The 14,387-nt window shown below is 40.4% G+C and overlaps 2 protein-coding genes across 2 annotated transcripts; both read left to right on the forward strand.

The window, feature by feature from the left end:
* Window positions 1–5,799: 5,799 nt before the first annotated feature.
* LOC116213742 (COP1-interacting protein 7) lies at window positions 5,800–11,224 on the forward strand. The gene is made up of 9 exons (XM_031548789.1): window positions 5,800–6,235; window positions 6,425–6,592; window positions 6,863–6,993; window positions 7,160–7,218; window positions 7,316–7,359; window positions 7,454–7,606; window positions 7,692–7,963; window positions 8,225–9,840; window positions 9,942–11,224. Exons 1-9 carry the CDS (start codon window positions 6,177–6,179, stop codon window positions 10,941–10,943), a joined length of 3,504 nt encoding a protein of 1,167 aa, XP_031404649.1. The 5' UTR covers window positions 5,800–6,176; the 3' UTR covers window positions 10,944–11,224.
* A 1,034-nt stretch (window positions 11,225–12,258) lies between these two features.
* Window positions 12,259–13,844, forward strand: LOC116213743. The gene is made up of 3 exons (XM_031548790.1): window positions 12,259–12,519; window positions 12,949–13,154; window positions 13,324–13,844. Exons 1-3 carry the CDS (start codon window positions 12,430–12,432, stop codon window positions 13,538–13,540), a joined length of 513 nt encoding a protein of 170 aa, XP_031404650.1. The 5' UTR covers window positions 12,259–12,429; the 3' UTR covers window positions 13,541–13,844.
* The last annotated feature ends 543 nt before the right edge of the window (window positions 13,845–14,387 follow it).

A 14,387-nucleotide genomic window follows, 5' to 3' on the forward strand; every position in this document is an offset into this window, starting at 1 on the left:
TTAGAGATTTAGCTTTTAATTTTCTAATTTGTTCTTGTTTTGTGAATTTGTTATATGTATATCAATTTTATTAGTTTTTTCTCGCCATATCATTGTAATATAGAACCATTTAAATTTTCTTTTTCTTCTTTGTCATTTTGGCCTACGGATGACTACATTAGTTCTGTTTATATCTTGACTCCCTTTCTCTATAAACTTGTAAACGATTATATTTGACAGCATGGATTTTTTTAAAATTTTTAATTTAAATTGGTATTTATGGCCTATTTTGACATATATATATATATATATATATATATTCTTGACAGTCTATGCATATCAGATCCTTGTTCTTCTTGGATTCCATGGTTGTCCCCTACGTATAGATCTCTGGGTAGAATGGTATCAAAGCCAAGACTAGGTGGGGATAGGATGTATATCTCTTCTAGGTTACTTAGATCCATGCAGATCTCGTAGTTCATGTCATCTAGGACCGCCTTCATATATATATATATATGTTATTTACTTGCAAAGACGTCGCGCCATTTTAATTTTTTGGTAATTAGCAGTTGTTCCTTTTTCTATATTTGTTGTTTATATTTATAATATTTTTTTGTAATGCATTATCAAAAAAAAAGAAAAAAAATAAAATGGATCCTAAAGGTTAAAGTTGAAAGTTGAATTATTGCAGATGAGGTCTCTGATTCAACCATATATTGGCTTGTTTGGTTTCATAGTAGGATTTTAAAATCAGATTTTGATTTTGAAAAAGAGTAGTATAAATAGAGTCCACCATTATTTTGTTTTGTTGTGGAAGAAAGTGGTATAAATGGGGCCCACTCTTTGACTTTGTATGAGTTATTTTGTTTTGTAGTGGATAGAGTTAAATTAGAATTATGATTCTAAAATAACACTTGCAAACCAAACACTACATAAGTGTAGAATAGGCTCGGATTCGAGAGTTTCTTTTTGGTTTGACTCTTGGCTATCTATCGGACCATTGAATAAACTTTGTGATAGAGGATTCAAGTGTTTCCCAACGGTAGGAGAGCAAGCTGAAGTCAGTTCTGTATTAGTTGATGGCGAATGGAATTAGACTAGAAGCTCTGATCCTCGAGCTGTCTTTATTCATGCCATTGCTGCAGAGAAGTGGAGTTTGGAGCAAATGATGCTGTTGTCTGGACTCTTCACAAGTCAGGGCTGTATACTGCTACTTCCAGTTTCTGGAATTGTCTTAGACCAAGGGCAGAAAGTTGAATGGATAGGAGCTGTGTTTGGTTTGAGGGGCACACTCCCCGGTCATCCTTCATTAGTTGGTTATGCGTGCTTGATAGATTAAGCACAAAAAATAGGTTGGTTAAATAGAAAGTTGAGGTTTTGGTCCCAGAATCTAAATATTGCAGTGGATGATTAAAGACTCGTGATCATTTATTTTTTGCTTGCCTTATTACCCAAGCAATTTGGAGGAGTCTGTTAGCCAGGATTGGAATACAGAGAGCTCAGATGGATTGGGATTTGGTGCTGCAATGGATATCTTCTCTCAAAGGCAAGAAGATAGACATTGTTTTTCTGTTGTGGACTCATTTCATATATTGGATACGGCGTGAGCGTAATGCAAGATTTTATACGAGGAAGGCTTTGTTTGTTGCAACACTTGTTTGCTGATGTGAGAGCAAGAATATTGACTCTTCCCAGAGTTTCTTTAAGGCTTATGCGTTGTATTGGCAAGTTGTTTAGACCTTTGTATGCACTGGGGGCTTTAGTTGTGTATACGCTGTCTGTTTGCCTAATGTTAAGCATCCTGGGTGAGCGATGTTAGGCTTCCTGGTATATGATGCACATATTTTGGTGATTAATGAAATTTTATCATTTACCCAAAAAAAAAAAAGAGGTTAAAGTTGAAACACAATGTGTAGAAAATAGATCCCTCCCTGTCCATTTGACATCATCATCTAACATGTTGCCTAATGTGTTCAATGGGACAAGAGATGAGATAGGAAGACAGGACAGAAAATTTGCATCTAGCGAATTATGTCTATCACGTTTATATTTTGACTCCCCTTTTCTCGTATATAATTAAAAATTTTCGCATGGAAACTTGTAGACTATATAATGTTTGACAGCTTGGATTTTTTTTTCCCATTTTTATGGGAACATCTTCTCAAAACTGATATCGAAATAAATGACCTGTCTAAAAAAACCTATTTGTATTATTGAAGATTTTTATTGCGTAACAGAAAACGAAAGGCTTTTTCATTTATTTGTTTGGACGCGTAACTCATCCTTCATGGTTTAATCTCTCCACCATTGTTTAATCTATACTACTATAAAAGGGAGAAGTCAAGTTTTTGTCTAACTTTAACTTTCCACATATATCCTTCCTAAAATTTGATCAAAAAATTTTAATAGTTGGATTAAAGGATTATAAAATAAATTAATTACCCATAATAATTAACTACCCCATTTTTTCTCTCATTTTGCCTCCTCTCTATCTCTCCCCTCCCTCCTTTTTTCTCTATGAAGGGAGTTGCATTTCTGCTCCATGCAAAAAAAAAAAATCCATTATATTATTCAATTCGCGGTACATGATTTTTTTTTATTATAGTATATTGCATTATTCAATGAATTTGTGTTTACACTAATTTTTCGTACTTCGCGACAAGGGTAAATGTGGGCTTGAATGCGAGTTGAACCAAATAAAGCCCAAGAGACCTATCAAGAGAAGCCCACAAGTGCAGTGCCAAACAAGACCTAGCCCGAACCCCTGGCAAAACTCATATTGGACGGCCATGCGGGGTAGGTTTCACTAATGGTGACTACAAGTTGTTTCCAAGCTAAGGTAATATTCTACCATTGGGTGAAGATTTCTATTTCCTCATTTGTAGAAGGCTCCATGAAGGAAGATGGACGTGCTGCCCAAGGAAGAGATGGATGTGCGGCTCGTTTTAGTTTTATTTAGTTTCCTTGCTTTAGTTTACTTAATTAGAACTAAGTGGAAAATACTTCCCACATAGTTCTAGAGCTAGCCAGTTACTTAATTTACTCGATTATTTCCCGTTTTTATGTCTTGGGCGACACTCATGTATCTAGCTTATTTAAGTCAAGCTCGTTTATTGTATTCCCCCTCCCCTCAGCACATCAATCAAACTCGCACTTATCTTTTCTATCTTTACTTTCATCGCACTGCACTTTCACTATCTATTTTTCCCGCACCTTTACATACCATGCACTAAACCGCTTTTTGGAGCAACCCTATCGACCTTACGGGGTCACCCAATTACCATCCATCGGTCGCTGCTAATTTTGGCTTCCGGGTCGAATAAGTCGCCGAGTTAAGATTCCAGCCTTTAGCTTATTTCTCTCGGCTATTCGTAGCCGAAACCCGCGAGCTCACGAGTCTCCTTGGACCGTGACTTGCCAGCTACGAGATCGGCTTGTAGGCCGTCTCCTTTCAAGAGTCGGGCTACACAATCATGTGCATGTTGAGAGAATCAAAACAGCATTTCCCTCGTGGTTGCGACGTCGTCTATATCTCATCTAACCATCACGCACTCCAACTTACTCATCCATGAAGAAATCCAGCTACCGGCTAGTCCTTTGGACCTCAGGGATTGAGACGCTACGCACTAAATCAGTGAGAATAGTTAGTGATTCTGCCACCTCACGACCTTAGAATTGCACTCTGACACGCCTGGCAATCTAACCGCCACTCACGTGTGCCGGAGAGTTCCCACAGAACATTTCGAGGGGAATAATTTTCATCTTAAAAAAGACTATTGTGATACTAAAAATTGCACAAAAACCGTTGTAGCGCGGACATCGATCTAGTCTCATAAAAAATGAAAAGCTCCTCTTTCTCAACCTAATAGGTTGACATCATGGTTAAAAGAAGTGTTTTATTTTTTTTCCTGGTGAAGTCTCAAACTTAAATCATACTAATGCAGATCTAAGACCGAACTAAATTGTTCCGTGAGCTTACATGTTATGTACGTGGACTATGGCAATTAGTTGTGCCAAATCTGAAATGGGTATGCCTGCTCTGCTGTAGTCTGTAGACCAATACAAATGGACTTTACGGCCCAAATTCGGCTCATTTGAAAACAAATGAAGCCCGTGAAGAATGGCCCTTTAACATTCTCTCCACCGCGTCCATTATAACTAGAAACAATTTAAAAAGTTTGAGTTATTCTAAAAAACAACTATGAGATCATAACGATCCATATCAAGAATCAAAACCACTAAAAGAACGTCGTGGACAGGGTAAGACGGAGGTCGTGCATAGATTAATCTCAATCTATAAGGAGAGAATGACGTATCGAGCTTGCACGAACTCACAAGGAGCTAACAGCACATCAAAAATCTAGAGAAACCTCTTGGAACCTTTATCTGTGTTGGTGGTTGCACCTAAATTTGCATCCTTATTACTTGCATGCAGCATTAAAAAGTCACACCCAGAATGGAACAAATTCACAATATCGAATACTAAATTGATTTAACGATGGTAAGAATGTGGAACTAATAGGATAACGATAATAAAGATCGCATTAGATGGCACGGAATAATCTTTCCCGAAAAGAGCATACAAGATTCCTAAAATTTTCATCACGAGATCGAGTTTACTGTTTTCAAGACGCAGCAGCCTCTTATTTTATTTTATTTTATTTCCTTTTTTGGGTTTATATGTTCCATCTAATTAGAAGATGGGTGTTTGGTCATAATCATCCTTGGACAGGATGTCATAATATTTCCAGCTAAGGCAAGGTGGATGCGCAAGTCATGTTACTATAGTGGTGGGTCATGACTTCTTCTCTCAACCTTCCTAACATATAAATAAAATCATCAATTTTAAGTATTTTCAGCAGTTAATTTTGCAGATTGTTGGAGATATATATTGTTGTTACTAGAAAATAACATATCCAATATTAGGTCGATTTAGATTGTGGATATTTCGATTTATTTCATATTACTTAATCTGTATACTGTTAAGGTGATCATTGTAATTCTTGAGTTGTTCAATTTAGTGATTCATATTTTCTTTTCCCGTGGTTGTGATTACAGGTCGCCAGGTAGTCTTATTTCCTTCCTCTCTTCTTCAATATATGAAATTTAATATAGATTTTATTAAAAGAAACTAACAAATATCCTGAATTTTCTGGTAAAGATAATGCTCGATGTCTCAATTATGGAAAGATTATTCTTGGCTGAATTGAAGAGATGAGGAGATGGACATAATTAGGTGTTGAAGATGGATAGATTAGATAGAATAATGATGATTGAAGCCCCTCAAAAACAAGAAGTGGGTAGCCCCTCACTAATTGTCATTTCTGATAACTCTATCCCAACCTACATTAGTCATTCTCAAGACTTATCCCAGATAGCTCGGATTCCTAATCGGATATACAATTAGTGAGCCAACCCTACATACAAGATATTCTCAACGTATTAACCGACACCGATCCGTCTTCAATAGCATCGGCAATACTCGGTCATGGAAAGTAATCGAGCCGTTCCATTAATTAAAATTCTAACCAAATATGGTGACAAGGATCCACGCACGAGATGTCTGCTCGTTGCGGTTACAAAGTTTATAATAGTCAATGGGGCCATCTTCTTCCTATTCTTCACCGTTCTCTTTTATTCCTTGCCCGACTTCTCACTCTATCATCCCTTTTTACAATTACAAGACTGTACAGACACTGAAGAAGAAGAAGAAGAAGAAGAGAGAGAGAGAGAGAGAGAGAGATGGTTGTGTTCATGGGTTTGGTTTGGTTTGGTTTGGTTTCACTTGAACAGACAGCAACGTTAAAAGGGAAGGAGAGGAGACAGGACAATAGATAGGAAATGTTGAAGTCACTTCTTAACCAAGCAAATTCTTCAGTCCCTCCATTTCTAGGCTGCTTTTACCCTTTACATCAAAACAGAGCAGCTTCCTTCCCCTTACCTCCTCCTTCTTCTTCTTCACCTTACCTTAGATTTATTTAACATTCAATCAATCCCGACACTGTAAGGAGAGATGTCGGCGGCATTTTCTTGGGACCCACCCCCACATTCCAAACAAACCAGCCACAGCCCTCCCCTCCTTCCCTCTGAGCTCGCTCTCCGCTCAGCTGTCTCTCGTTTCCCTCAGTAGAGGTGCTTCAGATTATGCCCCTTTGAATCTCTTTACACTCTCCCTCTCTCTTATCTCATCTCTCGCTATGGACTCTGTAACTCGTCTTGACTATGCCCTGTTCCAGCTCACTCCCACAAGAACCAGGTACTCCGCATTCAATGCTGCCGGTTTTGACGCATGTTTCGTGCTCATGAACCCATTCAAGAGCTTTATCGAGTCATTAAAACGTGTATTAGGATAGGCTTGTCAGCGAAAGTTTGGTTCTTTCCGTGTTTGTTTGACTCTGTTGTGCTTGCTAAACTCTTGGGTTGGGCTTGGTGGATCGAATTCAAGGTGTGATCTTGTGATATTTTCGGGAAAGGCGAATGAGAAGCTGGCGTCGGGTCTGTTGGAACCTTTCCTGTCGCATCTTAAGTGTGCCAAAGATCAGATTTCTAAAGGAGGATACTCCATCACTCTGAGATCGGATGCTCCCTGGTTCACAAAAGCCACTCTGGAAAGGTAACTAACTTGACATCATCCAACAAGTGTTTTTGCAACTTTTTTTTAGTGAGGCAGCATCATCATTTCTGAGAATAGCATTCAAAATGATGTAACTTGGAAGCCAATACTATTCAGTTTCAGATATAATTTCTTGAAATCTTATCATATAGAAGAAGGAACTGCGCATCGCAATGCTCGTAATTATTCCCGATCATAAGTTTTCCAGTTCATTTGAAGAGAGAAATGGATGTAGGAATGAAGAAACACTAATCTGTCTACTTTGCATAGATTCGTGAGATTTGTCAGCACGCCCGAAGTTCTTGAGAGATTCGTCACACTAGAGAGGGAGATTGCACAAATAGAGAAATCCATCCAATCAAATGAACTACCCAACAATGATGCAGCGGCTGATCCAGAAGGTATATATGGTGATGATTATTTGAATCCGCACAGATTGATTCTTCCGTTCATTGTAGACTGAATTAAATGCTTTAACTGGTCATAAATGTGCTTAATGTGTCTGAATTCGCATTCTAGACCACCACGGCTCTGAAATCCTGTTATTGGTTAATTGGTTTGGAACAGGAAAGTCGATGCTTGGTGAAGGAAGCTCTAAAAAGTCGAGTACGTTCTCGTTTCCTAAGGTATGCTGTTTTTTCACTTTGAAAAAAAGCATGAGGTTCTGCGGGTGTTTGATAGCATTTGAGTTAATGTTTGACAACTCTGCTGTGATTCGTACAGGATGGATCAGCAGATTCGGACAATGTCTTGGAAGAAAATTCCAAGTAACAAATCTTCCCTGAATTGTTCGGTCACTTGAAAATTTGTGCTATCAGTAACATTCTAATCTTGGCAACTTTTGGGCTAAAATGTGCGCAGGGTTCGTCTTCAACGTGTCCTGGAGACTCGAAGAGCAGTGCTCCATAAGGAGCAGGCAATGGCTTATGCCCGTGCCCTAGTTGCTGGTTTCGAACTGGACTATATAGATGACCTTATATCCTTTGCTGATGCCTTTGGGGCATATCGTCTGAGGTATATTAGAATATGATTTCACCTGGTAAATGAATTGCGGGGAATCTTAACTCCGTGATCTTTTTCTTCTTATTTTTTCTTTTAGGGAAGCGTGCGTGAATTTCATTAATCTATGCCAAGAGAAGAGCGAGGATCGGCTTTGGATCGATGAAATAGCGGCAATGAAGGCATTCTCTAGGCCTGACTTGCCATACCTTGGAACCTCCGGAATTATTCTTGCCGGTGAGGATAATGATCGTGGTAGTCAGATGATGAATCTTCAGGATGGCGGGCCCTCACTTGGGCAACGTAATGGCTCAATGGATACGTCGATTACTGACTCAACTATGAGTCATGGAAGTTTCGATGCTAGTCAGGGTATGCTTAGATGTCCCTTCTCCACTTCCAAATGCACCTTATGCCTTGTATTTTACTCAGACAAAGGCAATAGTTCTTACTAGCTTCGCAAGCGGGCCATTAATGTCCAAATGGATACAAAATCTCATTAATTGTAGGAAGAACGACTTTTATAAAACTTCACGAACCATGTTATCTGCAGATAGTCATAAAAAAGCAGAGAAATATTGGTTCTCGAGGATGAGTTTCGCAAACTAATTGATGTATTGATTTCCCATGCAGTTCCAACTGTACCAACAGATGGGAGGGCTCAAATGCCTTTTACATGGCCTAATCATCTTCCACAGTACATGAACAATTTCCAAGGTCCGATCTTCCCGCAAGTTCCCCCTTATCAACAGGGTTACCCTTTCCCGGGTGTGCAGGTTCCGTCCTCCCACTATCTGAGATGGCCTCCAAATTTAGACTCCGATGCTCAAAGTTATAAGTCGTCTTCAAGGAGCAAAAAGAAACATTCGCACGAAAAGTTCTCAAAAACTTTGGAAGAAGAGGAGGAAGAGGAAGAGGAGGGATCATCCACCGAGGCAAGTGACTCAAGCAGATTGAACAGGAATGTACAGAATGGGAAAAAACATGGGAAAAAGTCTTCGAGGAAGGTCGTTATTCGGAACATAAACTACATTGCCTCGGAGAGAGATGTAGGAGAAAAGATCGGTTCTTCTGAAGGAAGCTCATCTGATGATGACGATTTTAAGCATCAGGTGGAGAAGGCCGTGGAATCATTGCATAGCAGACGAAAAAGCTCATCATCTTCAAATCACCAAAAGAAACGAGAGAGTAAACATCACAGACATGAGGGTGAAATGGCTGGCGAGGATAATAAGACTGGCCGTGCAAATAATTCTGAAGCAGAGATAAAGAGTAGCCCCTGGGATGCTTTTCAGAGCCTGCTGATGAGAGATGAAGAGCCTGCAAAGTTTCAAGAGGAAAAACTTGTGCAGGAGAAGTCCAAAGGGGGAAGCTTGTTTGCTCATGAAGTCGAGTCTGGAATTCTGAAACCACCGGCTGTTTCTGATGATTCCTTCATCATTAGAGAGAATGATGTTGGTGCTGTTGGATCAGCTGAAGTGGAGGAGTTAGGAGCCAGTCAAAGTGACCGTCCAATTGTGAAGAAAAGGGGCAGCGAGCTCGAGGATTCATTATTTGTGAACAGAGTTGAAGGGTCAGGAACTTTTTATAGTCCTTCGTCAGATTTTGCTGCTGTAGCTTCTTCGACAGTCAAGGTCCAAAGGGAGGGAGATTGGTTCATCCGCAGTCAAGCAAATGACTCGGCAAATAGGGGAGAGAGTTTTGACCTCAGACCGGTATTTGCCGACTCGTCATTTGGTGGAGGCATTTCGCAAGTTGATATGAAGAGGGATAAGTTTCTAGCTGATGACTCTTTCATGATCAAAGGTCGGGCAGCATCTGGTGATCAGGAATCAGGTTCCCGCCTGATGGCAGATATAAGCATCGTTCCAGAGATTGTCGAAACGAAAAATACCCAGAAGGAATCACATGAAAGGAACTTTGAGCCAGATGATCTTTACATGATGCTGGATCGAAACGTTGACATGGAGTCTGCTGGGGCAACATGGACCCCAGAAATGGTTTATGAGAACAACGTTCCTTTGAATGATGTCAGCAGAAGGCAATCTGATGTTGAAACTGTAGATGGCGATGAGACTAAGTTGCCTCCGAACGGTATGAGGGAAAAAAGTGGTAAGATCTCAACCAAAGAAGGGAAGTCTAAGCCTGTGAATGCTTTTCTCGGGAGAAACAGGCTTGACATGACGTCGAGGACCAAGAAACCAACTTCAGGAAGTCGAGTTCCTGCTCCAAAGAACAAAGCTGAGAAGGTATCTTGCTAAACTAGTTTCCTTTTGTTCCCTTATCTATATTGGATAATTATGAATATCGTTTCAAATTCTCCATGTCCTTCATTGTCACCTTGACACAGGATGAAGAGAATAGGAGGAGAAAGGAGGAGTTGCTGATTCAGCGGCAGAAAAGAATTGCCGAGAGAAGCGCAAATAATGGACGTAAGCCCGTAGCACCGAAGAAGAGCTCAAGTGAGAACAAACTGTCGAAAACTTCCACAGAGCATATAAGGCCGACAAAACTGTCACCAAGTCAGGAGGCTCAGAAGCCGCCTAAACCAGTCCTCAGGAACTCCACCATTGAACGTCTCTCAGCTGCAAGGAACACCAAAAAGGTCTCCTCGACGGACTTGAAATCAGCTGAGCCCATTAGAGCAACATCAAAGGCAAGTAAGACTTCAACTGACGATGATAAGAAGCTAAGTTCAAAGAAAACTGAACCTCCAAAGAAGAAAGTTGGGCCTCAAAGTACAGGTGGTGCAAGTCAGTCTAAGCCCGAAGTGCAAGCAAAGAATAAAAGCTTGGAAGCTGTGGATGTCTCAGTAACTCATCCTGCTCCTCCCTCCGAGGAGGACTTCAAGGATATTAAAGTGTTAGAGAGCACTCCGATCGAAGATAATGGAGGAACAACTGAGCAGGTTGCTCCGAAAGACACTTTGGATAATGGAAGCAGCAATGTGAATGTACCAGAAACCAATTCAACCCTGCCCGTTGTTCATAAAAAGGCAAAATCGGTTCAGTTTAAAACTGATCCAGAGGTCACATTTATGCCATCCCCAATGCCCGATGTTCAGAGTGAGTATGTTCAAGAAGTGACTTTGCACTCGGTGCCATCTCCGGAAAATTTGTCTTTGGAATATTCCGCCACTTGCGGTGAAGGAGCTACTGAAGCTGCCATCCCACAAATTTCTGGGACCGAAATAGAAGTCTCAACTCCTCCGCCCAGCGACGAGATGACCCTAGAAGAACCAGTTCACTCGAGGAAGAAATGGAACAGTGAAGAGAAGTCCCCCAAGACCACCAAAGGTTTCAGGAAGCTGCTTTCATTCGGACGGAAAAGCTTGATTTCCTTGAAAACTTGAATGGTGTGGTCCGTCTTTCCCAGGTTGATTGCATGATCATTTTGGTATTTCATGACGAAGACTGTGTTGTTGAATTGTAGATAGTTTCTCATACGGCATATTAATAAGGCTTTCAGGTTTTGCTGCCATACGAAGGTTTCTTGCTATAATTTAATGTGTTCTGAGATGACAGTAGAGGATGCGAGGAAATTCTTAGCAGTGATATATGTGGAAAAAAAAAAATTCTTTGAGATTGTTTGCAATATTAATGAAGGATCCCGCTTGTGCTCGTTGCAATGATATATTGTTGTGGTCCAGTAAGATAAATTGTCAACCTCGTCTTCTGGCCGACAAAGACCGATAAAATTTTGGCGCAAATCCTCCAAACAACGATAAAATTTACAAAGTCTCGAGACTGATTCGAGCCGCATCAAACAGAGATCTAGCTATCAGTAAATGAGGATTAATTACCCTTTGCAAGAACGATCATCCCATAAGTGTTATTATGCAATCTAGAACCCAGCTGTTTGATACCGGAGGACCCACAATGGGAACTTCAACCCAACTCCCTCAGGCCGTTGGATGAACAAATTTTAGCTCATCCAACGGTCTCCCGCCCCTCCTGAACCGTTCCCGAGTGAGACTGCAGAATGTCGGGACCCGCAGTATACGCTGAAGATGGGAGCGTTGAACCGGCAGATCGGGATCAAATGCAGCAGGTTCTTCGGCTGGGTCCCATTGGAACCCTTGCTCCGACGGCCGTTAGATCTGTTGGATGAAGAGACATTCCCCGTCTGTCACGTTTCCTCCTTTAAGCATCGCTTGCTGTATCTAGTTTAATGTCACATTGCTTCACCGACAATCAATCCAACCACTGTCACAGAGTCACCTCCACCTCTAAATTTCCAGCTTTCTGACGTATAATATAATACCCAAAAAATATATAAACATACAAATATATGACCAAGAACATGACAAGTGCTTCTGAACTGGAATACTCCGTTAATTCTCATTAAAAAAAAAAAAAGAAAGAAGGAAAGTGATAAAAAGTTCAACCTTTCACTGTTGGTTCAGTCTTTTAATGAGTTCCTCTCATGATTATATATCAGCGCAGTTGGTTTAAAATTTTTTTAAATTTTTTTTTAAAGCAAATGAAATTAAATATAATTCAATGATTATATATTATCATTATTTAGTTTTGTGTCAGATAAGACATCTGACAGTAATTTCTTGTTTAAGGAAAAGGCTTCATATGGAAGGTAAGAAGCCGTTTTCAGCAAAGGTTGTTGTGTCCTTTTCTTGGATTTTCCACCTCCCGTTTTATTAATTCATTTCTCTATTGTTTGTTGAGATTGGCATTCTATTCTTGAGGGAATTTGTATCTTCTTCCTCACTTGCCTGTCTGCTCTAACATTTATAGAGGACCGGCCTAACTAGAGCCAGAGGAAGGTAGATCTGAGCAGAAGGGTCGCTTTTGTCGGTGGAGCTTCAGATTCGTTCCATAGCCATGGCTTCAAAGCTTCTGTTGATCACAGTCTTTGTCTTTGACCTCATTGCTTTTGGATTGGCTGTTGCTGCTGAGCAGAGGAGGAGCACTGTAAGTCATTGTGAATTCCCTCTTTTCTGCTTTGACTTCGATTCAAAATCCGGATCTGTTGGGTAGAAGCGCTTGATTTCCAGAATTCTCCACCAAAATTTCACCGTTCCATTAGCTGGTCGAGGATGTTGGACTAATCACCCCAGCTTGGCATTTTAGAACATCGAAGTAAAAGGGTCATCGGTTTATTTCAAGAAACATGGTCGCCTAGAATTGTGTCTCATCCATTTTCCGGTGAATCACAGGACAAAGAAAACCGAGTAGGGTCTTATATCCAACTCGATCTAGCTTTTAGCGTGATTGCCGACCCATCTGGTAGCTTAAACCAATACATTATACACTTTATGTAATGAATCCCAGAACTGCACTCTTTTCTTAATTAGTGTTGTTCACTTCCGTCCCGCTGCTAATGGAGAAAAACTTTTTCAGGCCACGGTTAAGCAGGACAATGAAGTGGAGTACAATTACTGCGTGTACGACTCCGACATAGCAACTGGGTATGGAGTCGGCGCGTTTCTGTTCCTGATGGTCAGTCAGGTTCTCATAATGGTGGCAAGCCGCTGCTTCTGCTGTGGGAAACCAATCAGCCCCAGCGGGTCCAGGGCTTGGGCTGTCATTCTTTTCTTGATCTGCTGGTATATGCCCATTGCTTTATCTTCATTCCATAGACGATCATCGATAATGTAGTCAACTACATTCGACACTTTATGATAGACATGCCAACTTCTTTTTGCATATTGTGGATTGAGATTAACTGCAGGCAGTTGACATTGACTTTACGAGTTGGAATGATATTGATGGCAGGGTGTTCTTCATAATCGCCGAGATGTGCTTATTGGCCGGGTCCGTCAGGAATGCATACCACACCAAGTACAGGACCATTTTCAGCGAGAACCCTCCGTCGTGTCAGACCCTTCGAAAGGGAGTTTTTGCAGCCGGTGCTGCCTTCACCTTCCTCACTGCCATCGTCTCTGAGTTCTACTACATCTGCTATTCTCGGGCTCGGGACAACAACTATTAGATGTATTCCTTTTGTGCGATTCTGATGCAGGACGTATGTTGCCATGAAGTGAATATCAGTACAGTTTGAGTGAACATGACCAGAGATGAATCGTAGCATCTTCACAACGATTCCTTCATCGATTCCCGATCATGTGTCGTATTTCCATTGAATGGTTTCTTCTTTTTCTCAAACTATAGGGGATTTTTGTCTTCCTGTTTGTAATGCCTATACTATAGATTGTAGAATAATATGTCTCCGCTGTGTATTACTACATGGTAATATTTTTTCTCAAGTACAAATGATCTCAGTTCATATTTGATTACGAAACTAATTGAATTAGGAATGTTCTTCTATATATAGAGTGAGCCCGATTCTGGAAAAGAATATCCGTTTCCCATTATCGTCAAAATATAACTTGCTACGATCATGGTTGCCCCTTAGATCGAATAAGCCATCAAACATAGTACCACAGGCCACGACCTAAAGTCGACACATGCATTAAGTTGCCAGTGGCACCCTTCCTCAGGCGGGATTTGATTACACCAGCGCTGTCGCCACCTCCAATGTTTTCCATTCATTCTCAGCTCAATGAAGCCAAATCCGAGCATGCTATATCAAAATTTAGCCTCGGCACAAACTTGATTTGATCAAGTCGAGAGAGCATGTTAGTCACGAGGGATGATAAAAGAAAAAAAAAGACCGAGGGATGAAAAACAGAAAAAATAAAAATAAGTAAGGGATGCCTTTGGGAAGAAGAATTGGTTGGCTATGAAAGGATTTTTATGTATGTGTATGTATATAATAATTATGAAAATATGTAGAATAATTATAAGATGATATATATATATATATAAGATGATTTTAT

The sequence above is a fragment of the Punica granatum genome, chromosome 7 (genome assembly GCF_007655135.1).
Source record: "Punica granatum isolate Tunisia-2019 chromosome 7, ASM765513v2, whole genome shotgun sequence".
Classification (NCBI taxonomy): domain Eukaryota; kingdom Viridiplantae; phylum Streptophyta; class Magnoliopsida; order Myrtales; family Lythraceae; genus Punica; species Punica granatum.